This window comes from Lytechinus pictus, chromosome 4 (genome assembly GCF_037042905.1).
Source record: "Lytechinus pictus isolate F3 Inbred chromosome 4, Lp3.0, whole genome shotgun sequence".
In the NCBI taxonomy this organism is placed as follows: domain Eukaryota; kingdom Metazoa; phylum Echinodermata; class Echinoidea; order Temnopleuroida; family Toxopneustidae; genus Lytechinus; species Lytechinus pictus.
This window is the reverse complement of record NC_087248.1, coordinates 20,973,188-20,999,894: the sequence shown is the minus strand read 5'-3', so window position 1 is coordinate 20,999,894 and position 26,707 is coordinate 20,973,188. Positions and strand designations below refer to the sequence as shown.

At 37.5% G+C, this 26,707-nt stretch overlaps 2 protein-coding genes across 6 annotated transcripts in view; one reads left to right on the top strand and one right to left on the bottom strand.

The window, feature by feature from the left end:
- The window catches only part of LOC129258834 (sperm-associated antigen 17-like), a 58,726-nt gene extending 41,407 nt beyond the window's left edge, over positions 1-17,319 (bottom strand). For 3 of the 5 annotated variants that reach the window (XM_064098615.1, XM_064098614.1, XM_064098616.1), the window contains exons 1-13: positions 17,120-17,319; positions 14,267-14,407; positions 13,864-14,058; positions 11,333-11,513; positions 10,303-10,500; positions 9,684-9,865; positions 8,821-8,956; positions 8,455-8,669; positions 7,745-7,888; positions 7,146-7,399; positions 5,814-6,055; positions 4,919-5,041; positions 1,456-1,473 (exon numbers count right to left, since the gene is read on the bottom strand). In XM_064098615.1, coding sequence (XP_063954685.1) covers positions 1,456-1,473; positions 4,919-5,041; positions 5,814-6,055; positions 7,146-7,399; positions 7,745-7,888; positions 8,455-8,669; positions 8,821-8,956; positions 9,684-9,865; positions 10,303-10,500; positions 11,333-11,513; positions 13,864-14,058; positions 14,267-14,407; positions 17,120-17,206 — 2,116 coding nt within the window. In that variant the 5' untranslated portion in view covers positions 17,207-17,319. The remainder of the gene's footprint in view (positions 1-1,455; positions 1,474-4,918; positions 5,042-5,813; positions 6,056-7,145; positions 7,400-7,744; positions 7,889-8,454; positions 8,670-8,820; positions 8,957-9,683; positions 9,866-10,302; positions 10,501-11,332; positions 11,514-13,863; positions 14,059-14,266; positions 14,408-17,119) is intronic. The other 2 variants (XM_064098620.1, XM_064098619.1) reach the window with 1 other exon arrangement.
- Positions 17,320-19,811: 2,492 nt separating this feature from the next.
- Positions 19,812-26,497, top strand: LOC129259381 (actin-binding protein WASF1-like). Its single transcript, XM_064097984.1, has 4 exons — positions 19,812-19,938; positions 24,460-24,734; positions 25,234-25,408; positions 26,169-26,497. The coding sequence occupies exons 1-4, from the start codon at positions 19,812-19,814 to the stop codon at positions 26,495-26,497; spliced, it is 906 nt and encodes a 301-aa protein (XP_063954054.1).
- Positions 26,498-26,707: the final 210 nt, after the last annotated feature.

Here is a 26,707-nt window from a genome sequence, read left to right as displayed (position 1 = left end):
CAAAACTGTTTGTAAAGTTATAAACCACTTTGCGCTCAACTTTACGCACAACTTCAGGCATGATTCTATGCACAACTGGAACAAGTAAAACTTTACACACAACTGGGACAGATACTAAAGTCAGCTACGTAGAGGTACATCATTTAGCACAAAGGGGCATTAGTCATGCATAAAATCATGCGTAACTTACAAACAACTTCATGAAACAGCCACCAAGAGGGGTATATGAGAATATTGAAGATTCAATATTATCAGTTTCATATGGATGCAATAAAATTCCAAACACCACTAAACCCAATGCAGTGAATATGATATGGTGTTAAAACTGTTTCGCAGGTTGCATGAAAAATATGAAACACAAACCATTTAAAGTGTATAGCTTCTACAATCTGTTGTATCTTTGATTATGGGAAATATGGAAATGTAAGCTACTGGAATAAGGAAGGATAACACTTTGTGAACACCAAATGGTCATATTTTACACCTTGTATCGGCTAAACACCATGTCAAGTGCCAATAAACCTACATTGCTAAAACTGTGATGTGGTATTCTGTGATTTCACTTTCTGTGTTGAAAGATGGTGCAGGTTTTAAACTGAAAACACTTTCTAAATTCACAACAAATACCAAAGTTGCATTCTCGTTGCACAGTATGATTTTTTTAACACCATAGCTAAACTTTAGTACAGATCAAATACCAATAATCCCACCTTGCTGGCAATAATGAATTTTATACTGACTGATTTGATTTTAAGTGTTATAACCTGGTGTTGGCGGATAACACTTTGTAAACACCAAATTATACTTCAAAATGGAATTTGCATTGCAGTTAGTCCTAAACATGGAATCAGCAAATGGGAGCACCAATGAAGCACCAATGAAACCAGATTGCTGTCAAATGCACATGCTATCACTTTTGGTGTTAAAACTGGTGTCAGGGATAGTAACACTTTCCGAACATTAAATATTCATGTGGTATCACTGCACAATGAAGAGATTAACACCTTAAATACTACGGTATAAGCTTACAAAAGGGAGTAAGCACCAATGTATAAACCCATCTTGCTGTAAATCTGGTAAATTTATAATATTGAGAGATTTCTCTTTTGGTGTTGAAAGTGTTGGTGTTAAGTTAATTGGGTCAAACACCCAAATCTGAAATGCAACTGACACTGGGATTCACATGACTATACTAGGTTTCAAGCTAGTAATGACGAGATTGGTATAATATTTCAGTGCTATAGAATCAGCAAATGTATCAACATGTATGCTCTTTAACACCAACACCAATATCAACACCAAACTCTAAATCACACATTGTCTCTATGATAAAACATCAAGGGGCAATAACACTTGCTAAACACCAGGGATCAAAACATCAAGGTGCATGCAATGATATAATGATGGAATATAAAGCACCATGCCACCAACTCAAGCATACAAAATCATAAATACCAGCACTGGAGGGACGCCCTGGCGAAAATATGACGAATAAACAAAAATGAAAATGAGATTAAAATCATGTATGCATTGGTCCGTATTCTGACCTTCTGTTTATCTGAAACCATGGTATGGTTTAACTATAAACAGCCAACTGTGAAACAATCTCTTTCTCCAGATGGTCAGTCTATAATCAAATTTGACACTCAAATCATTTTCAAACTGTCTGGATATGAACATGGCAATAATTTCCCCTCATTATTAATTGGAAAACTCAGTTAACACTCAAGGAATATAATTTTTTCAGATTTTGGGGATATTTAGCTTCTTAACATTCTAGGCCAGACTTAGACCATGGTTTAATTTACACCAGTGTTCAGGATATGAGCCAATATCTTTTATGCATGTTGATTCAAATACTTTTCATAAAAAATTATTGTAACACAAATGAAAATATTTATAATCAGAGTCAAACCTGTCTAATAGCGGCCACCCGTCTATAGTTAAACCTGTGTTTAGTGGCCATCAAAACTATCTCCTGATTGAAAGGAATTTTGTTAATGAACCTGTCTATAGAAACCACCCAACTTCAGTAGCCACTTTTAATGTTTCCCCTTGGGTGACCTTATAGACAGGTTTGAATGTATTGGCCCGTATTCTGAAGTCGGGTTTAACTTAGACCATGGTCTAACTCTGTGCTAAAATTATGGGAAGCCAAACGTTTCAAAATTTTCTTTACAGTGAATGCTTCTCATGGTCACACGGGCCTAACTACAACTGGCAGGCCAAAGATATTCATTCGAGCCAACCCATTGCTCAATTTCGAAATTTGATATTGCTGATTGACAAAAATGAATGAATATGATTGACAATCTAACACTGATTCTAGGGAGGGTACCTACTGAACTTCGTTTTTCCGAATTGGAAAGATATATCACTACTTTGGAACTATTTTTTTACTTGCGGAAGAATTAGGGCCATTTTACTCTCTCAAGTGATGAATTTGATCCTGTCAGGTGTAGTCTTCATAAATGCCGATTTATTTTTAAAATGAGCCGGTCGAGGTACCCTTTTCTGGTCAGATATGGAATCTCAGACATATATCCTGTCCACTGGTAGTAAATATTCAACCCTCGAATTTCCTCCTTATTTTTTATGATTTTTTTAAGTGCCACTTTAACACACGAGTCTATGGGAAATGAATTAGGCCTGTGATACCTAAAGGTCACACGGGCCTAACTACAACTGGCAGGCCAAAGATATTCATTCGAGCCAACCCATTGCTCAATTTTGAAATTTGATATTGCTGATTGACAAAAATGAATTAATATGATTGACAATCTAACACTGATTCTAGGGAGGGTACCTACTGAACTTCCTTTTTCCAAATTGGAAAGATATATCACTACTTTGGAACTATTTTTTTTACTTGCGGAAGAATTAGGGCCATTTTACTCTCTCAAGTGATGAATTTGATCCTGTCAGGTGTAGTCTTCATAAATGCCGATTTATTTTCAAAATGAGCTGGTCGAGGTACCCTTTTCTGGTCTCAGACATATATCCTGTCCACTGGTAGTATATATTCAACCCTCGAATTTCCTCCTTATTTTTTATGATTTTTTTTAAGTGCCACTTTAACACACGAGTCTATGGGATATGAATTAGGCCTATGATACCTCATGTTTACTTTGCTCTTTACTGATTCTTTAATGGTGAAGACAACTGTCATACTTATCCTTCCCAGGCAGTTAATAATGTTTTGGGAGTCAAATGAGCTGATACATTGAACCTCAACTGTTATAGATTTATGTAACAACTGGCCTCCCATAGTTAAACCACAACTTAAAACCAGAGTTTAAATTAAACCTGACTTCAGAATATGGGTCAAAGAATTCAGAGAGCTTCAATAATTTTCCGATTGATTAAGGAAATATTCTTTTAATCTGCCATGCGGGATGAACAGTAATTGGGCTATACAATTTTCATCTGTAGCTTCCTTACATAAGTATAATGACATCATAAGATAACCCATCATGCAGGAAGTAATGAACACTCTAAAAAGGGCATTTGCAGAACTACCAACCTTCTACAACAAAAAAAAGTATTCTTAGAAGGAAAAAAAAAAAAATTGACAAAAAAACAGAGTATTTAAAAAAATTTGTCTCAACGTAATAATCGCCAGCCTGTTGTAGTGAGATTGGTGAAAAACCATGTGAAATGACTGTAGCCTACTTGAAAACTTGATAATTCACCCTTTTAAACATGCGCTTGTAGGCAAGAATTTACTTGTTCTTTTCATGCAATAAGTTACTGGCCCGACAGAGATTTTTACCGGTCTGGGACTGTCAGACCGGCGCTAACTCGGATAATACATACTCTGTGATAGGAAATTTTAAAAAAGAACAACTCATACCAAAAAAAGGGAACGGTTGGCATGTCTGCATTTGGGACCCTGTCTTACCAAGAGCTGCGATAAATACAAACCAAACTCAAATCAGGTTTGATTGTTTACCAACCTCTTCGGTACACATTTGAGATCATTCTCAGTTTGTGCTTGAAGACAGGGCCCAGGTAAAAAAATTCAAAGAATAAACAACTCTCCAATCATAAGAATGTAAATATACTGAACTGTAATCAATTGTAGTTGATCAAAATTAGGTATTAATTGTTATTTGTGAATCAGGGCCCTGTTTCATAAAACTTGTTCACTGTTACAAGCTCATGAAATCATACCATACGATTGGTCACCAGCACATTTGACATTAAATGGTAGGAGATATGAGTGGTATCATGTTTCATGACACTGGGCTGCTCCAAAACAATGCTGCTTGAAAAAAAACAGAATTCAGGCAATTGTGAATGATATCAAATTTTCATGAAATTGGGCCGGGTCCAAAATATCACTGCTTGATGAAAGTTAATGGTGATATGAACCCTTGGCAAATAGTTGGCAAACATTTATCACATGACCTGTGCCCCGTCTTACAAAGAGTTACGATTGATCTGATCAACCTCAAATATATGGACATCGATCAATGTCATAATTTTTTTCTTCAGGAAATTTGTCCATTGTCTTTTATAAACAAAGAGAAGCTCACTGAATTTAAAAGAAAACTATAAATGTATGAATATATATAATATCTAGAAAATAATTTGAACAAATGTGTTTTAGATGTTGAAGTTGCTGGCTTTCCATAGTGATTGATTTGATCAATCGTAACTCTTTGTAAGACGGGCCCAGATTCCATTCAACGGTAATGGTTTTGAACTGAGGACGGATTATCAAAGAATAAATATCCACATCATTATCTCATAAAACGTATATTACTATCTCATAATACACATCACTGTACTTCGGCATTTGAATAATTACCCAATACTTGTTACCTTTGAAACATTCCAAACTGTTGTAAGGTCACCTTGTGCATATAATTTGTTATAATGCCCTCAATGATGTGTATTATTTTATACTATTTACCTGTGCTTCTCCCTGAGCGGAGACTACTAGCTGAACCCTGGCGTGACTTACGACCTTCTGCCTTCAAGATCCCAGCACTTGTGATATCGGTTAGATGATCAGTATCATCTTCACCAAGCACAACTGAATCAACGAAGGACGAGATAAGAAGTTGGAGACATTTGATTATATTTCATTCAAGTTCAGGGGCTGGTTTCATAAAGATTTACAATTGTGGTAACATAATCATTACTGTAAACTGCCATGTCAACCTTGATTGTTAAATTCTGCACACTGACAGTTTCCACATTGCAAATTTATCATAGTTTATGGTAACTCTCATAGGAACTCTGAAGAACAGCTTTTTGCTAGTCAACACCGAGGAGGTATACAACCAATTACATAAGAAACATTTTACATCGAAGTCAGGCGCGTATCCAGCATCAGATCCTACAAAACATTTCATGGACCCACAATAGTGACGATAGTGATTCTATTATGCTTGTGCATGGGCCCAAACATTTCTTTGTCACAGTTGATGCTGGATACGCTATTGTAAGTTAATCAGGAAAAATGGCTGACCTTATAAATGAGAGATATTACTCTCGGGTCTTTTTATCAAAGTGGAGACAATGGCAGAGCTGGGATTCAAATTGTGATTATGAGTCCAATGCTTGAACCCCTAGACAACACAACCCGTATATTGACATAGTTCAACTCAAGAAACAAGCCCCTGGACTCAGAAAAGGAACAACACACCAAATTACAAATCCATTCAGTCACTAGAAAATAATAAAAAGTAAGGGTTAGACATATTTGTGGAACTGCAGAGCTGTGTGATATTATAAATGGGCATACATACATCCAATTATCAAACAAAATACGCGTATGTTCAGGTCATTTCGCAGTCTCTTACCTTCATTTTTCTGAACATTCTCCGTTGTCAATTTCTGTAGTTCTTCTTCCTTATTCTCCATCATCTCGCCTTCATCCTTCACTTTCTTGGCAAAGAGGGGGTAAGGATCGTCCCAGACTATTCCCTCCGACACCACCTGCTGAGAGACACACCCGTCCTCTTCCGTACCCCTCAAGACCAGGCTCTCGAAGACGAACTGCTTGAAGGCGCGGTCCACTTCGGCCGAGTCGACAACACCCGAGCTGTAATCATAATGGTGAAATACAAGATAGCATCATATATGGATTGGTCATTCTCTCTGTAATTTTGTTTCAACCATAAATCGTTTTCTTATCTACACAGCATGTTTGCATTCATTATAAAGCATTTCAGCATCATCATATGAAATATTTCATTATATCATTTTTTATAAGCCTATACTGGCGGTTGTTTCTTCCAAACACCTGAATGAAGTTCATAAAAGAAGGTTAAAGGGATGGTCCAGGCTAAAAATATTTATATCTTAATACATAGAGTAGAATTCACTGAGCAAAATGCCGAAAATTTCTTCAAAATCGGATAACAAATAATAAAGTTATTGAAGTTTTAAGTTTAGCAATATTTTGTGAAAACAGTCGTCATGAATATTCATTACGTGGGCTGATGATGTCACATCCCCACTTTCCGTTTTCTTATGTTATTACATAAAATCATAATTTTTTCATTATTTCATACTTGTATGAATAATATGTCTCCCTTATAATGAAATAAGTTGCAGCAATAAATATCTAATGCACTAAATCAGTTGTCAATCCAATTTTTTTAGTTCTTGGAGGAAAAATTTTTTATAAACCTAATTTCATATAATAAAATACAGAAGAACAAGTGGAGATGTGACATCATCAGCCCACCTAATGAATATTCATGATGACTGTTTTCACAAAATATTGCTAAACTTTAAAATTCAATAACTTTGTTATTTGTTATCCGATTTTGATGAAATTTTCAGCATTTTGCTTCCAGCCCGGACCATCCCTTTAAGACGAATTAATAAATGGGAGGGCAAATTATCGACTGAAGACACAAAGAACTTGAAAACGGATGGAATGAATACAGGGATAAATAGAGAAAGGAATAGATGAATGATTGATGAAAGCTTGAAGAAATGAATAAAAGATTGAACAAAAAACCAAGACATGCTAGAAAGAATGAACAAATGGGTTAATCAAAGATTTCATAAATAGGGGTATGCATGCAATAAAAATTCAATAAATATTATGTCGTATTTTATAATGGAACATATAAATTTAACAATAAAGAGAGAAAAGGTACAGCCTACTCCGAACCTCGTACCTTAGATGATGGAGTAGTTCCTGCAACCTTGCAGCTCGTTGCTTGATGATGCTGGATGATGGGCGTGGGAACTCTCGTAGCTTAGCAACCGGGATGTAGTCCAACATGGCAAGCTCCGCCTCCATGGCATTGAAGCCGTTGACGGACTGAAGATGCTTGAGTCGGAGTGAGATGTTGTCACCAAACTGGAAGAATTCAGGCATAGAGAGAGCGAGGGACTTGGCAGGGGTGACGCCATTTTGCGATTCTTTCAGCTGAAAAAGAGAGAGAAAAGGAGACTTGTGTCATGGAAGATGGCAATCAGGGTGGTGTTTCATAAAGCTGTTCGTAAAGTTACGCACAAGTTTACGCATGACTGGAACATGATCTTAGGTCCTAGCTCAATTACATAGGGATATATTACTTGGCATGAGAAAGGATTACCAGTTGTGCTTAAAGTCATTCGTATCTTACGAACAGCTTTGAACATCCACTAGATATGCATATGTGGGGAGAATTTCAAAAATAACAAAATACATTTCTGTTGTTTTTTTTCAGGGGGGGATCAAGAAAGAAAATCAACTGAAATAGATTTCTTTTTGTTAACATTCCTCAGTTACCTGTTCAACTTTATTGCTATCAGTAATATGGAGCTTGGCAGCCATCTTGTCGATGTGAGCCGCCAGTCCTTGGTCCAGACCATCCTCTCGAGGGATCTTGTCCTTATCGCTTGGTGGACCACGCTCTTCAGATGTGGCAACAACCTAGGGAAATAACAGTCATATGTAGCAAATTTACACATAAATACCAGTTGTGGTAACAATCTGAGAACAAATTTGAAAACAAAATATGACCGCTAAAGTGTTTTTTTATCAATGAAAAATATGTATCAAATGATTAGGTTAAAAAAAAAACCATATAATTACTGAGAAATGGATAATATAATTCTGGCATTCCAGTCACATGTTGGATTTTTCTCCAAGCAATGATAATGTACTTACATGTATCAGTCATGGTGATCTTTAAAGTGATATTTTTGGGGGTTTAAATTTAATGATTCCACAGAGTTAGGTTTCTGTAAAGGAAGAAGATCTTGATCTACAATTATATAATGACAATTAACCTTGATTTATAATACTATCTCATGAAAACTTCGATTGCTGCAACTACAGGGACTAAGCTTTAAAATAATTTATATAGTTCTAGTCCCTGTAACACAATGCTAAGCAATGATTGCAAAAGAATTTGTTTCAACTGAGTAATAGTTTATGAAATAGGCCCCTGTTCAATCCTAGATCTGCCCATACCTTGAAGAATTGTCTTCCCTTACCTGATCAAGCATGCAGTGCATGATAAGAGGTACGCTGACACTCTCTTGAGGAATGCTATCCATGAGTTCATTGTAGTAGCGGGTATCCACGTCTGCAGAGACTACGATGGGCTTGAGCTCCGGGGCAGCAGCAGGGTCGGTGGGGACTGCTTGGCCGCCTGCTGGCTGCTGCGCTGCTGTGCCCCCGGCAGGGACCGTGGATTGACTGTCAGTAGCTGTAGGGTAGATTGAGAGTACAATAAGGAATACAAGGGGATTAGACAACGTCAACTTGCAGATGCTGGTATGAACAGACACAGGAAGCACTTTATGGAACTAATAGTACAGTAAAATCTGCATAAGTCGACCTTTCACCACTTTGCATACCTTGAGGATCTTTCTCTACGACAGGGACCTGGATGAGTTTCATGTTGTCTAGGAAATTCCTGTACTGCCTCTCTGAGTCCAGGAGATCGTACATCATGCAGGCTACATCCTCAAACATGTCTGTACCAAACTGGGTCTGTAGAGTAAAGAGGGGAAGGGAGGATCAGAGAGAGAGGTGGGGGGATCCTTTTATTTCACCATTATTTGATCACGGCCAAACACAAACAAATATTTATGATAATTATCAATCATAACCTTCAAGGCAGAAGACATTGTTAAAAAGAAATAAATTTCACAGGAATGGTTTCCTAATTCATTAATCTCAGACAGAGGTCGCTTAATACTTTATGTTGTAGAACTATTAATGATCATAACACTATTCTGCGCTTATGAAGGACTTAAAACATGACAATGTCTCTAAGTGCCTTGCAGATATAAATTTATCCAGGTCATCAAATTCTGACTTGCCCCACACAATACCTTTTATCCATTCCATGTGGAGCACATCAACAAAAGCTACCAAAATTAAAATCCGTAAGCATACTATACTGGCTTTCGCATCCTATCAGGTACCCATTTAACACCTGGATGGATAGCGGCTTAGCGTCAACTGACGTCGAAGAACACTATCACTGTGGTGGGATTTGAACAGATGACCCTCAAGCAAGTCAGAACCACTGGAAAGCAATTGTCGCGGTGCCAGTTGCAGAAAGAGCTGTGATCAAATGCAACTTCAAAATATTAAATGCAACTTGGCTTTCAACCAATGACATATGCGTAGTAAGAAACAAGCAATTGATTACTTGAGCTGCAATTAAATGCAGCTTTTTATGCAATAAGCTTTAAGATTCAATGCTACTCACTCTCTTTTCATTATCCTTCATGTCATCGGGAATGATCTGATTCTTCACCGTGTAGGTGAGGCGGGCAATGTCCTGGAGCTTGGAGCTCTTGGAAGCTTTCTTCAGGAGTGGTTCGTGCTGAAGCCAAAACTTCTCAAGCTTTTCCTTGGCGGCTTCCCTTTTCTTCTTCTCCTCCTCGATGACTGGATATAGGAAGAAGGGGGATGGTAAAGGGGGTTTTGATTTTACAAACAAGTAGAAACTACCGTGAAAATGTTATCTTTCTTAACAGCCAATATCAGAGCTATTGTAAAATGGAATTGAATTGAATTTGAGTATTAATAGATATACCGATACTATATATATTTTTTTGTAATCTTAATAACAGTAGGCATTTATTACATCAACATCATTATGACAATCACAATTGCCATTAACCCTCCTCTTTGTCATCATCATCATTACCATCATTAGCATCTTCATCGTCTTTATCATCATCATCATCATCACCATAACCATCACCATCACCATCACCATCATCATCCATCATCATCATCACCACCACCATCATCATCATCATCATCATTATTATCCCCATTATTATCATCACCACCACCATCAATCCCGACAACCAACTTACCTTCTGGAGGTCTATCATCCTCATCCATCTCCTCCTCCTCCTCCCTGCGCCTCTTCTCAAACAAGGAGTAGTCCTCTGCTTGGAGACGGATGATGCAGTTGACGTTGATGCCAAGGTCGGTGAGCAGAGAGAGGAGGGGGGCCTGATCGAAACCCTCAATGATGACGTAATGCTGCGGGCCATCATCTGGCTCATCATCTATGTAAAAAGAATTGAGTGGAAAACATTTTTAAAGAAAAGCTATGAGGCCAACTTCCTATTCTTTGGTCTTGTTATTGTCAGGGTGATCGACCATCATTGTCTATAGCATAGACTATGAAATTTAATGTAGCTTTAGAAGTTTCAAGATTGATTTATGCTACAAAAACTGTGAAACGTTATACAAAAATTAATGGCTATTGTTGATTCAGATTCTGACATGTACCTCAACTTGGACAGCAGAGACTAAGGAGGAGAATCAACTGTTCTTCTGCTTTTGACAATGAAAATGATACCAGACTAATTTCATAAAGCTTCCAATCGTGAATCAACCACAGCAAATGATGTTGTGGTTCTGAATCTTGTCTTCCTAATGGAGGGACATGGGTTTAAATCCCAGCCATGGTGTGTTATCCTTCAACAAGAAATTTACCCACATTGTGCTGCACTCGACCCAGGTGAGGTGAATGGGGTACCCGGTAGTATTAATTCCTTGAATGCCCCGAGTGCTGCTAATGAGGCGGCAGCTTGAGCTCAAGACGAGGTATTAACAATTGTGCTTTGTACCATCTGGGAAAATGTTTTATAAATCCAGCTATTATAGAGCTGTACCGGCGGGACAGAAACATTGTTAATGCTAACAGAGCACTAATCGAAGCCCAGTCATAGCTTTTTAATTGTGATTTCAAACGTTGATTCAAGATGTAAGTAACATGTTGTGATATTAGGCATTGCTGCATCATACCAGCTGTAACAGGGCCTCTGTTGGCACTTAGTCAGAGCTATCAACGATACTGTGCAGCCAGTTCTGGAAATAAGTTGAAAAGCTTACCAATGTACTTGTTATCATCATCTTCCTCTCCTCTCTTCTTCAGTTTGGAGTCCTTCTTTGGAGATGGTACCTCCGGAGATTTCTTGCCTTTGCCCTTGGCGGGGGATTTACTCCTCGCCCTCTTTCCTCCACCGGCTTCCTTGCCACCCTTGGTGCCTTTCACATCCTTGTTCTGCAGAGCCTGCAATGTCAACAGAGGCAGAAATATTAATGAAGGCAGGAGAAGGATCAATGGATACGAAGTTGTGATTGATCAAATGTTCATCACTGGAAAGTTAGTACAGTCCAGTCAGTATAAGTTAACCTTCTATAAGCTGCAAAATCAGACAGCGCCAAAAAAAACAACAAGTGGAACGCCTCTGGCAGTCTCGCCTGCATTACGCAATTTAATATAGCAGCAGTGCTAACTTTGAAAACTACTATAAAATAATCATTCACAAAAACATCATTCATATGACATAATACCACGTTCATTGACCATTTGAACGGAGACTTAAAGGGGAATCCAGCCTTGGCCATAAAATGTTGTGTTAGGAAGGAGAAAAATAAATTAAACAGAATAGTGAAAGTTTGAAAGAAATCGGACAAGCAATAAAAAAGTTATAGCTGCTTTAAAATTGAGATCACCAATACTATGTAGATTTCAAATTGGCAACTGGGTAAGTAAATTATGACAAGGGGCAAGGACAACTTTCCCATAGGCCATGTACTTTATTATCAGGGATTTTAGGTTTTCTCCTAAGTACCCATTCCCCTGGGGCAGTAATCTAAATATAACCCAGGTAGTATATTGTTTTATGTCCTCATGGAAGAAAAATATAATTTGAAATAAAACTTTTGGGGGAAATGACATTTTAGCCATAATATGTATTGGAGTACATGGAAGAGTAGTCCTTGCCTTACATCACTATGACATCCCATATGCGGCCAATTTGAAGCCTCCATGGGTATAGTGATTACCAATATTTACAACTTTTAAAAATTCATAACTTTCTTGTTGTTTGTCCAATATTGTTCAAACTTTCACCTGTCAACTTCTCTGATTTTTCTTTTATTTGGGTTGGATTCCCCTTTAAGACTGTCAACTGCACCCATGTCTACATTTCATTCACTCTATCCATAAACTTTCAAAGTTATGATGGCACTTCAACAATTACCCCAACATGGCCTAAGTTTATTGACCTTAACTGACCTTTGACTTGGTTTTGTGACCTGAAACTCACAGGGGATGTTCAGTGATGCTTGATTACTCTTATATCCCAAGTTTTATGAACTAGATCCATAAACTTTCAGAGTTAGGATGGTAATTCAACAAATACCCCCAACATGCCCAAAGTTCATTGACCTTTAATGACCTTTGACCATGGTCATGTGACCTGAAACTTGTACAGGATGTTCAGTGATACTTGACTACTCTTATGTCCAAGTTTTATGAACTAGATCCATAAACTTTCAGAGTTAGGATGGTAATTTAACAAATACCCCCAACACGGCCAAAGTTCATTGACCTTAAATGACCATTGACCATGGTCATGTGACCTGAAAATCGCACAGGATATTCAGTGGTACTTGATTAACCTAACGCCCAAGTTTCATGAACTAGATCCATAAATTTTCAAAGTTATGATGGTAATTCAACAAATACCCCCAACTTGGCCAAAGTTCATTGACCCTAAATGACCTTTGACCTTGGTCATGTGACCTGAAACTCAAGCAGGATGTTCACTAATACTTGATTAACCTTATGTCTAAGTTTCATGGACTAGATCCATAAATTTTCAAAGTTATGATGTCATTTCAAAAACTTAACCTTCGGTTAAGATTTTGAAAATAATTTTCCCAACATGGTCTAAGTTCATTGACCCTAAATGACCTTTGACCTTGGTAATGTGACCTGAAACTCAGGCAGGATGTTCAGTAATACTTGATTAACCTTATGTCTAAGTTTCATGAACTAGGTTCATATACTTTCTAAGTTATGATGTCATTTCAAAAACTTAACCTTAGGTTAAGATTTGATGTTGACGCCGCCGCCGCCATCGCCGTCGGAAAAGTGGCTCCTATAGTCTCGCTCTGCTATGCAGGCGAGACAAAAAAAACAAGTTGAAGCAATTATTCATACCAAAATGTGTAAAATATGTATTGTTTATAATTCAAATCCAATTTCACCTCAGTTGAACAGACTTCAGAGTCCCTAAAAGATCTGACTCCTAAAGCAGAATCTCCAGTATCAATTTCTTCTTCTGATTTAAAATAAATTGGGACTTATACATGTATAATAGTGAGCTCTAAACCTTGCTCCTCTTCAGAACTTTCTCGATTCAAGAAGCTTAAACTTGAGCACATTCGCATTTATACCAAGAGGAATAATGTGAAAAATATAACTGTGAATTCCCTACCCCTACACTCTTCTCATCCTCCCTCCTCTTTACATCTTCCTCCTTGATGGCTGGTAGTTTCTTTTTGAGAAATTTAGCAATCAGACCTAAAGGAAAAAGTGTGATGGACAAATATTACTGAAAATTTCCTACCTTTTTCTCATCCTCCCTCCTCTTCAGATCCTTCTCCTTGATGGCGAGAAGTTTCCATTTGAGCAGCTTAGCCATCAGACCCATAGGAATCTCCTCATTCTTATCAAGGTATTCTGACTTCACCGTCTCGCAGATCTCAAAGAATTGTGGGACATCTTTACCCTTCTTGATCTTTGTGTTCCCAAGCTCGTTGACCTGTCAAAAGGAGGGTTATAATATTATTTCAAGAAAAATTGTGTTACTTTCAAAAATCAATATGAGCCAACCTTATCCAGATGAAGGCACTTTATTCAACTAAAGATTATCTACAAAATCTAAGGAAAAAAAATAGGCCTAGTCAGTAGGTCTTACGAAAGACAGTCACTTTGGGTTACAACAAACACAATTTTTTTTTTGTCCTTACCTCTTCCATCAATGTCTCTTTGTAAATAACACTGAATTGTCTCCTCAGCTTGGAGTCCACAGCAGAAGAAAGAATAGTCGCATATTCTTTATCATCGAGTTTGTTTCCTATCACAAAGGAGATACAGGCTTTCCAGTCATCCTGTATAGAGAGGATTCAAGATAAACATGTTAGATTTGCATATAAGTATCGAAATCCAAAATCGCCTATGGCTAGAATCAGATATGCCAACCTTCTCCCACAAAAAAAAGATATTTTTAAAAGGAAAAAAGAATGCATTTTTCAACAAAAATGAGAGGATCAAGCTAGGTCACACTGAAAACACTTTGAAAACTGTGACATTACAAATATTATAAATAGGCAAGTGACAAATAATAACGAGTGCTACAATGCAATCAGAGCATGAACTGAATAATACAGAAACTCGTTCTTCCCATCCACTATCATTGAGTGGAATCACTTGAGTGATGCGGTCATCAACTCAACATCGACGAGCTGATTCAAAAAGGCCATTGACAGAACCTTCTAATCCTCACTCCGCCCTCTCTCACTCGATGTGTTTATGCCCAGGAGGGCCCTGCATCGTATACATCCAGATCCACTTTTTATGACACGTTTTCAGCCGAGTGCCCACTCGTCAATCTCACTACAAAATTTGAAATTGTCATACCAGCGAAACCCTTGACCCACTTTCCAATTCTGTCAAGCAATTTTGACTCTCACATTTTGCAGTCTGTTTGGTATTTAGTATTTCACTTTAAGTTTACAATGTATGAACTGTGAGAAATTTTTGAATGAATAATCAGTCAATTTCATATGTGACCTACCACCGCAAAACCAACAATAAGTCAACCATAATTAATATTGAGATTTTTAATTGAACTCGAAAATTCATGTTCTAAGCTTTAAAGTGATATGTTAAAATTGACAAACAATAACCATTACAAGTACTTGATTGAATGCAGAGGAAATGCAGCAAGAGCTTACAAAATAAGGAGAAAACAAGGTTTGAAGTTTAGGGTTCACTCAAGCATGAGATGTGCATACTGTGTAACTTCAGTGAAACTTCCAAGCAGTCAAAAAAAGTAGTGTCCAAGAAACTCTTAGAAGGCAAAATAATATTTTCTTTCATTTAACTTCACGACTTCAAATTTTCACAGTATGAAGAAGAAGAATTGCTCTTTCAGATAACAGATAAGTTATCTTTTTTCAATTGTGGGTTTTGGAGACTAAATTACTATTTTGGCTATTTACAGAGAACCTTACCTGGCGACTTGTGTTTTTGGGGTGGTACATGTAGGTCACATATATGAAGGGGGGGTCCTTGTTCTATTTTCTGTTTATGACTCCCGTAGGACAGCTTTTTGCTGGTTTCGCAAGCTGTCTGGTAAATGTCTAAGCACGTAACAATTCAAATTCAGGGCCCCATCTTAGAGTTGCTGTTGCGATTGATCCGATCACCCATAACTATGGAAAGCCAACAACTTAAATGCATGTTTATTCAAATTATTTTCTAGATATGATGTATAACGAGGCAGCATAGCTCAGTCGGTTAGAGCGCCTGTTCCGGATAAGATAGAAGATCTCAACGTGCGTGGGTTTGAGTCCCGCAGCATGCCGGAAGACGTCTAACAAAAAAAACTGATGCTAGCGTTGTGTGTTAGCGTGCCTCACCGCTGTGTTCAGTGCGGGTGTGAATGCAGTTGGAAAACACTCCGTCCATCGGAAAGGACGCAATTGTTGGTCCCGTGTATAGGAGAGTCACAACCTATGCACGTTAAAACCAATACACTATTCGTCAAAGATTAGGGTGTTCACCCGGTGTATTTCACCTGCCGGTCCCCGCTACTACAATACTGCAAGAATCTTCAGGATTGAAGGAGGCAGTCAGTGTAGCTTGAAGAACTTGGAAGATATTCATACAGCACCAGTCACAATTCTTTGACTACTTGTTTACCTGTTTCACCAGAGAACAATGGATTCAGTGGACCGAAATCTATTGTTATCTGGTGAAACAGGTAAACAGGTACATGTAGTCAAAGAATTCTGACTGTTAGACTTAGAGCATACCCAGTTGTTGTGTGTCCGGACGATCAATTTTTAGAAAGTCATTTGGAAAAATTTACAAGCAAAGTTTCATCAATTTTAGTACAAAATGTTAGGACAAAATAGAAGATAATTACAACTCATTGAATTCATATTTTTAGTGTCATCCAAGACAAAAAAAAATATAAAGTGTCCGGACATCCGACCCCCCATCCTACATTCTTTTTTTTTTGACAATTCACTGTGCTACTCTTTCATCTTTGTTACAAAAGAACGTAGATCCTTTACTTTTTAACCATAAAGTTTGTCTTTTTTGTGATTTTTGATTGAGATTTTTTTAATAAATATCTGTCTAGACTCTGCAGGTTTAAAGTTTGTGGTCGTTATGTACATGTTTCTTCTTTCATTGGAATTGCGCAGATATGCGTGTGTGCAGAGAAGGGGAACTGCGTCTGCGCACTGACTCAGTCTCAGTAACTCACTAACTGTCTCTGTGCAACCGCAGCAGACTGGGTCTGGGCCCGGAGCACCTCACAATTAATTTGAAGACAATATTTAGAAATCTACTGCTCCACTGTTTTAAAGACTTTTGGATGAGAGTGTTGTGTGTAGTACTAGTAGTGGGCTAACTCAACAGAGACAAGGTGGCTTCAGCTCAGCTTAATCATATTCATATGATCAAGGATATCCACGCAGCTCTCCTAGCCCAGCGGTCGACATCATACGTCCCCGCCGTCAAGAGCGGGCTGGGGGTTGGTAAAGACCCGCTGAAAAAGCTGCAAGAAAGCAGCACACTGTTTATCTTACCTCTTCAAAGTTGGTTGATAAAAGACCAGATTCCCATCGGGCGGCACCTGCTGAGCCTGCTCCACTCTTAGCTCTCTTCTTGGACATCCTTCTTATTGTTTCAATTTTTCATTTTCACAAAATCTTTCAAAATTTTGACAGGTATCGTGTTCTGTTTCGTGTGGGATACGATCGTTGCCAGGGTACACACTGTGAGTCTCATGACCGATGAGGGCGGGCGACATAGCAAACGGGAATGAGCGTCCGGACTTCGGGACAGTCAATCATAAAATAAACAGCCACTCGGAAAAAAATTACAAATAAAGTTTCATCAGCTTTTATTAAAAGGGTTAGACAATATACATAGAGAACAAAATAGAATATGATTTCAACTATTCAATCCATAGTCTATTGTAATCCAAGACAAAAAAGAAGGCTTCAAAATTTTAAAAGGTGTCCGCGGACTCCCACTCCCAATCATACAAATTAATTGTATATACATTTATTTACTGCAATCATATGCAAAATATATGACTAGACAATTCATACATAACTATTTTTTTTAATTTCTTTTTCTGTCCGCGCACATGCGCTCGGCAAAACTAATTGTACTCTGCCATGAGGAGAGGAGACCAAAGAAGAAGGAAATGAAGGGGGGGGGGGGTTGAAAGGTGAAAGAAAAAGAAAAAGGGAGAAGAAGCTAGGTAAAATGGTAGACACGAAGTTATTATGCTCATTCGTATTTTTTTTCGCACTCAGGGATGAGAGTCAGCACAAAAGAGAACTGAGTAACGAAAAATTAATTTCGTTTACTTAATATCTGGTATAAGAAATAGTTCGGACAGCAAACTAAGCAAAACTGACAAGACAGATAAGGGGAAAACCGATGTAAAAGTAATGTCACAACTCCATAATGCACGTTACAATTTAAATAAGTGCCCAATTTTTCTTTCTCGAAAAAAAAAATCAGGAATATGTGGAAGATCGGGATTCAGTTCATGAAGTTCAATAGCGCGCTACAAGTATGGCAACAGTGGCGGATCTATGGGGGGATTTAACTACCCCGTTGGGGGCTGCCAAGTCAAGTAATGACCTACATTTTGCTACATTTTGGAGTCACCCCCAAATTAGCTGATTTATTATAAAGTGAAACCTTTTTTGGGGGTCAAATTTCTGGATACTGAAATGACCTTCGTTATGTAAATGAAGCCCCTTTTTTGCTTGTCAAATTCCTCGGTTTAACCCCCTTTTTGGAAAAAAAGCTAGATCTGCCCCCGACGTCATTCAATAATTTTGTCATGGAATTAGGCTTTACACCTTCATGATCTCTTCCTCCCCCTATTAAGATATCCTAGCCACTGCGGATCCAAGGGGGGGGGGCTTAGCCAGCCCGTGCCCCCTTCTTTGAGAGGCACAATCAAAATTTGTAATATAATAATGCCGTTAAACAAAAATGTGCCCCCCTTGAAAGTGAAGTCCCTTTTTTTTGCTTGTAAATTTTTCCTCGGGAAAATGTGCCCCTCCCTTTCGAAAAATCCTGGATTCGCCCCTGATCCTAGCTATCTTCCCAACATCAAAAAATAATAATGATAATAAATTAATAGACCGCATATTCTTAAGAGGCGGGAATGGTAAGACGCGGATACAAAGGCAGAAGCGTATGGCGTATGGGACACACTTTCTAAAACTTGCTAGAAAGCAAAATAATTTTTCATTCATTTATTTATTTTTTCTAACTACATGGTGGCATGCACATCACCATTTTGGTGGTAAGAAATAAAAACAGTATCATAGCAATAATAGTAATAATAGGCAAGTAATAAACAAGATATAGTAATAAACAACGTGTACAGACACAAAAGGTATATGCAAACCTAATATTGTATTGTATTGGTATCTATGCAAATTATGCTCATTTGATAATCCACTTTGACGATTTAAATCAAGTTTGTGAATGTAGCCTTATCAGAACATAAATTTACATAGGAATTATATAGGCCCTAAAGTAAATTTGAAAACAAACAAAATACCACGTTATCAAAAGTGAGATAAGAGAGAATGATTAGCAGTCAACACGGGATACCAACGATTTCTATATACAAATTTACATTTTAACGCTACTTTGATTGCTCACTAGATCACTTAAAATTCATACATTGACATATACCATGCCAATGTATCAATATGTTCTTCTTGTTTATTTCTTCCATATTCCCCCTCTTTCCGGCCTCCTTTGTTATCACCATTTAAAAAAAAATTCAGATAATTGAAAATGAAAAATGGGGTCGAGAATTGCCCCCCCCCCCACCCATGTGATGTAGTGTCACCCTTGTTGGTGGGGAAAATATCCCGGATGTGGAAAATATCAAACTTAGATGAAGGACGAAAGAATAGGGTAATTGGACTTTCAGCTTCATCTATAAAGCCCCCCCCCCCTCCTCCCCGCCCTACGGGCTCTGATATAGAAGAGGGTATATGTCATCGTTCCAATTGGCGTTTACGTCACAATCAAATGCGCTCGCTAATGAATTTCGCGCATTGCATCATGCTACCTGAATGATTGTTTCGTCATGGCTCAGCGCGCACTTTATACCCTATCAACAGAATATTCACAACATTACATTAAAGTGGTCTTATTAACGAGAAAGAAGGGAGTGAAAACTCAAACGTCCATCAAAGTAAAATGTCAGGAAATCAGAAAAAATCAGGGAAAATGCGAGAACTACCTCGAGTTAAGGGATACATCCCTAACGTTAGACCATCATCACCCATCAAAGTACACCCCGATGAAGATATTGAGGAGTTACGTGCCAATGCAAGGCGCATTGAGAGAATGATGTGTAAGAAATCTTGATTAATTTTTTATAAATTTTTTCAAGAATTGAGTTTATACGATTTTTTTTTACCATGACGAAAAAAACACGGTGGAGATGTGCGAACTGACGATAATATTTCGTGTAATTATTGATAATCTTCAAATTGAATCACTGGCGGATCCACGGGGGGGGGGGGGGGCACAGCCGGCTCGTGCCCCCCCCCCCCCCATTGAGAGGCACAATTTTAATTTGTAATGTAAAAATGTCGTTAAAACACGACTGTGCCCCCCACCCCCTTGAAAGCAAGGGCCTTGGCAAATTTTCTCGTTGACGAACTGTACTTATTTTTGTGTTGAATACCTTTTTTGTGTGTGTGTGAGGGTGTGTGTATAATTGCTTGTCAAATTTTATCTCGGGGAAAATGTGCCCCCTTGAATTGGATCATTATTCTATCAACTTATTTGACCAATATGTGGCAAGAAATTTTAATCCATAAGTGGTGGCCATACGGGGCTTGGAGTGGGGCGACCACACCTGAAAAAAAATATTTAAAAAAAGAAAAGGAGGGGGAAAGGGAAGAGAGATATTGTTAAACGGAGAAATATATTGATCGTGTAATTTTGATACCTTAGTAATAGATATGAGAAAAAAAAAAGATATCAACTTTATTCTAGCCCCCCCCCCCCATTGTCCCCTGTGTGCAGGGCCATCATTAAAGCTGATTATTATTTTTGTTTTACTTTCTTCAGAATATACTTCTCTTTTTTTCAAGAAGTGGAATTATATAAGTTTAATTAAAGAAAAATCCAAGTAGACATCTGCAAACACCTTAAAATAGATCGAACAAAAAAATTATTGATGATAAACTTCAAATGGAATTATTATATCTGTTTGACCAAAGTCACCAAACTGTGGCAAGAAATATCATAGTGTAAGTGGTGGTAATACAGATGTGGGGGGGGGGGGGGCTACAGCCGCTGCATAACCTGTGTGCAGGGTCACCATTAAAGGATACTCCAGGCTGAAAATAATGATTTGAACAAAGAAATATCAAACAAAATACTGAAAATTTGATCAAAATCAGACATGGAATAACATGGCTATGGCATTTTAAAAATTTGCATTATTCCGGGGAAACAGATCCAGTCATGTCTTCATGAATATTCAATGAGCAAACTGATGATGTCATATCCCAACTTGTTCTTTTGTATTTTGTTATATGAAATAAGATTTATTCAAATTTTTCTATCAAGAACTAAAAAAAATTTAATTGACAACTAATTAAGTGCATTAAATATTCATTGCTGCAATTTATTTTATTATAATGGAGATATATCATTCACACATGTACATGTATGAAAAATGAAACAATTATGATTTCACCGGGCGTACTAACATAAGAAAAATGAAAGTGGGAATGTGACATCATCAGCTCAACTAATGAGTATTCATGACGACGTGCATTTCACTAAAGGGCTGGAATTTGAAAGAAAAAAAAATAAAAGTTTTTTTTTACCAAAGCTCTTTTGTCTTAGTTTTTCTCTTGCACAAGCCCTTCAAACTGAAAAAAAAACAGTCAACTACTTATAACTTATTCAAATGATTTTTTTAAGCAGTATGCTGCTTCATGAAAGTTACAGTGTCTATCATAGAAAACAGTCAAATTGACCCTGCTTGGTGGTATAGTGTCAACCAGCGAATTTAAAGGGAAGTTCATTCTGACGAAAACTTTGTCGTAAAAATAGCACGCAGAAAAAATAATGAAAAATATTGGTGAAGGTTTGAGGGAAATTCATTAACAATTAAGAAAGTTATTAGAATTTCAAGTTTTTGATTTATGACTCCATAAACGAGCAGCTGCCGGGCCCCATATGTTAATGCACAACTTTCATTTTTTTAATGGTTCGTGATGACTTATTTTTGATATTCTTTTTAGAAGCGGGTGTGAAATTATTTGTGTTTTTATATACTTAAGGTACAACAATAATAATTTTTATATTTCTGAGGAAATGACAGTTCATTTATTTGTTATACCATACGATATGTAGGGGAACAGCTCGCATATGACGTCAAAAATCAAATAATTAAAATTCTATTATATGTAATCTTTGAGCGATTTCCCTCAAACCTTCGCCAATATGTTTTAATAATTGTTTTCTGTTATTTTTTACAATAAACTCTTTGTCAGTGTGAACTTCCCCTTTAACCAATAAATTATTGCCAACTATTTTAAAGGAGAATGAAACCCTTGAAACCAGCTGAATCCATATCAAAGAGAAAAATCAAAGAAACATATTGTTGAAAGTTTGAGGAAGATTGAATGAATAATAAGAAAGTTATGAGCATTTGAATATTGAGATCACTAATGCCATGTAGATCCTTCCATTGGCAATGCGACCAAGAACTGTGATGTCACACACGTACAACTCCCTCATTACTTTAGTCACTTTTATAGAGTCTATCACAATGTGAGGTGTTCTCTTTATGAGAGGACAAGTACAAAGGTTTCACAACATTATATCATTGATGAATCGTTTGTCATATGATTCGAATGAGCAAAAAGAGATGTTTTGGGGTATATTTTCAGTGTCCAAAAGGGGAGAGTTGTTCATCTCATTCTGTGACATCATAGATCTTGGCCGCATTGCCAATGGGAGGATCTCCATAGCATTAGTGATCTCGACATTCAAATGCTCATAACTCTTCTATTGCTAGTCCTATTTTACTCAAAATTTTGTTGATGTTACTCTTTGATTTTTCTGCTTTCACAAAAGCTAACTTGCTCCAAGAGTTTCATTCTCCTTTAAGTAATTGGGCTTTGAACATTATCCCCCTTTAACAAATTCATCTTTGTTAATTTGGCCATGGACCTATTACAAATGATTTGGCCAAACTTTTAATGCGAATTCATTATATTGGCATAAATTCGGGCTACGATTTTTTTGGGGTTCATTATTATGATACTTTTTGTATTTCCTTGAGTTATTCATTTAGGTTTTAAGTATTCCCACGAATTAGTCCCACATGTTATAAAGCCAATACTAAATATGATTTTAATCAATATACTGTTATTTAGCGTTATATGTTCTATAAAATCAAAAATTTATTTTTTCATCAACTTTTACCACTTCCCTTCTTTACATATTTTTTCAATGCTATAAGAAACCTGTCTTAAATTAGATTAAAAATCTTAGGTTTTTGAATTTAACCTTTTCATAATCTAATATCTAATTTTCCCCGAAACAAATCTTATAGATCGATTTTCAAACTAAGAAATTCACAATTAATTTCATTGATAACGTATCAAATAATTTAATCGGATTAATTTTATAAATTTGTTTGATTTTTGGTCACATAATTATCATTGAAAACTATAATTTATTTTGAAAAATTACAATGGCTGTGTTTATATCTTAATATTTTTTCAACAATTTGAACGTCATTATCAATACTTATTTCAATACCATTCTTGTATTGATATGATTTCTTTATTTTTGATATATCTACTCATTTTATTCAGCCTTCTTTATACAGGGGTAAAGGCTTTAGCCTTTCCATAATCACTATTGGTATAAAATGGGCCTTGTTTGTACGCATATAGTATCAAAATACAGCAAATAATAAAATAAACTAACATTCTACACAGTATTGTTGAGGTAAAAAGACTTCGAATATATACATTAACTATTGCTAATTTGTAAATATGATGATAGTATTGTTGAGTCAGGGTGAACATCTGTAAACGTATTATTCTCTTTTCACGTATTATAATTTTTTTACATGAATCAAATGTTTAATTATCTGACGCATATACTTTTTTTGTGTAATTTGTCGTCTTCCAATTTTTGATGTGCATACTGCGTGGGGGCTGATGAAATTGACCCCAATTGCACTGCAAAAATTCCGGTGTTGATTTAACACCAGCCCGGAATCTATTATGTCCACACCAGAGAAGTATTGAAACAATACCAATTTGGAATCAAACCGATGCTGTTTTAATACCAATTGGTGTTTTATAAACACCTATTGTTTAACACTTCTCTGGTGTGGACATATATAGAATCCGAGCTGGTGTTAAATCAACACCACAGTTTTTGTAGTGTGGCCCCAACTCCATGTCCTTCAAACCACATTAGCAGGGGCCGCGGAACGGCTTTCAAAGTGGGGGGGGGGGCTGAGCCAAAAGTTGGGGGGGGGGGCTGATCATGCTAAAAATCACAATCATATGGTCATTTTTACGTTTTTGTACACGGTTTTGGAAAAAAGTGGGGGGGTGAAGCCCCCCCCCCCCCCAGCCCCCCCTCCCGGTTCCGCGGCCCCTGCATTGTATATGCATCATCTTCTAATGAGGACATTACAAAATGCATCTTTGTCAGACAAAATAAAAATCAAGACAACATGAAAGTAATTAAAATGTGTCTTCTTTGCGCAATTAGAACAAATACCAAACACAGCTAACTTGAAAAAGGATTTGTGATTGTGCTTACAGATCATAAGGAGAAAAATATGTAAAACATTTGATTTTCTTGGCTCCCCCCTTTCCAGATGCAGATTATCTTGATCGGCAACTGGAGGCACTGATAGCAGAGTCTCAACCATCGCTCCCGCCCATCACGCCAACGCCTCTAGTTGCTCAAGTACAAACCCCACCAGATAATGACGTTCAGGCCACTCCTACGTCAGATGGCACCGAAACCACCGTCACTCCTCTACAATTTCCTTCAAACCCACGACCTCCACCTGGACCACGCCCACCGACGGCGGCGAGAAACACACGAGCACGTAGCAATTCCCTGGCCAAGAGAAGAATCAATGGGGGCGTAAGTTCAAATTCACCCATCAGATATATCATAATTTTTATACATAAATAAAATGATTAAAATATATATTTCTAAGCAAATAAATTGTCTTGTAAATGTAAAATACAGTATACTAGAACCCGAAATGAAAAAAAAAGAGGCATCCAGCTCAATCAGGGTTGAAAAAATGGCAGGCAAATTTGTCCCATTATGCCGCAATGAATATTAATTGGTTAATTTGGGAATCAGTGGGAATTTGAACGGTAATAGGAAACCATGGGATACATTGATTATCCCCGTTGTAATGTTGATACCTACATACATACCTCAAATTATGTGATTACTTCAAAACCTTTCCATTATTTTGATTTTAAACTTCGAAACATTCATTTAAAGAAGACGGCAGCTGAAAGCGTTGACATCATTTTTTGATTAGAGGAACAGCATTTTGGTTGTTTTATGGAATAATCTGAAGATGAAATGAAAGATATCTATCTTAATCTTTACTAATTTTCTGAAGGTGGATCCCCTAGCTCCTCCGCCAAGACCAGGCTTGATTTCAATGGACGTGCCCCCAGGGAGGATGGCAACAAGGCAAGGCGGGATTCAAAGGCTTCCACACCCACCACAACCGAGACAAGGCGGAATTGAGGGGTTGCCACGCCCACCTCCAACGATGCGAGGCGGAAATCATGGTGCGCCACGCGCACCACAACCGATACAAGGCAGAATCCATCGGGAACCACTGCAGCCACCATCGCTTCCAGGCCGGAATCTTGGGGTGGGCCTACCACGCCAAGCACCATCAATGCGGGGAGGAAATTTAGAACCACTCCCCCCATCATCCAACCGAGGCGGGAATCATAGGGTTCATCAACCACAACCAAGGCAGGCCGGGAATCGCCTGGAACCTCTTCCGCCTTCAAGCCATGGTGGGAATCGTGGAGATAATTCACGCAAATTTATGAAAAAGAGCAACGCAAAAATTACTGAAACAACAAAACCTTCAGGTAAATGAGCATGGGCGTAAGGCGTCACAAGTGCTTGTCACTCACCCCCAAAAAACTTTCATTCGTAGATTTATTTTCAAACTTATGTTTAATGAAATGATATAGTATTAATAACCACGACGAAACAAAATAATAGACATAAAACTTGAGAGACAGAGATATATAGATTGTAGGAGAGGGAGAAAAAGATATGGAACAGGAATGTGCGATTATCAGCATATTTTATATTCACCCCCAATTTTTTTTTCATGTTTTTATTCCATACAATAGAAATAGTAATTGGCAAGCCAGTTTTTAGAAACCCTAGCCTGTCTACACATAGCGAGCTTTAAGGCCTCTGTCGTTTATTTGCATCTCCGAATAATGATAACTCATGATGAAAAATAAAGTGACATATACTGTATTACTGCATTTTTTTTTCTCCTCCACTATTTGTTTTTAACAGAAGATGAGACTGTCAATCAGACTGGAGAAATGAAGCCTATTCCTCCTGCACGACCTCACTCTGTTCTTGTGCTTCATAAGCGTACCCAGCTCACAGAAGGTTGGGATATCGTTCTTAGAACAACCAGGGAAGAAGTGCTCGAGGTTATCGAGCCAGAACAGACCGAAGTCGTCGAGGCCAACGACCAATCTGCAACTGAGCAGACCCTCAACCATGAGTCATCACCAGGCGTCACATTTCGAGCACCTTCCTGTACCTCGAGCAGTGACCAGGAGGAAATACCCGAAGAAATAAGTGCCCAAAGATATTCCCGATCACGGTTTGTTTAAAGTCATTAGAATCTACTAATTCAAAACTTTTGGTTTCACTGTTTTCTAAACTTATGAAGTTGGATCTTTCATTTCCTCTTTCTATTCACTGTTTTTGGATAATTTTCTTCTAGAAAAACAAATCTCGGCCAAACAAATCTTAAGATTTTTTTAATCTTCAAGTTGAGGTTGATCTACCTACTAAACCCTTCTCAAAGTAAACCAAACCCC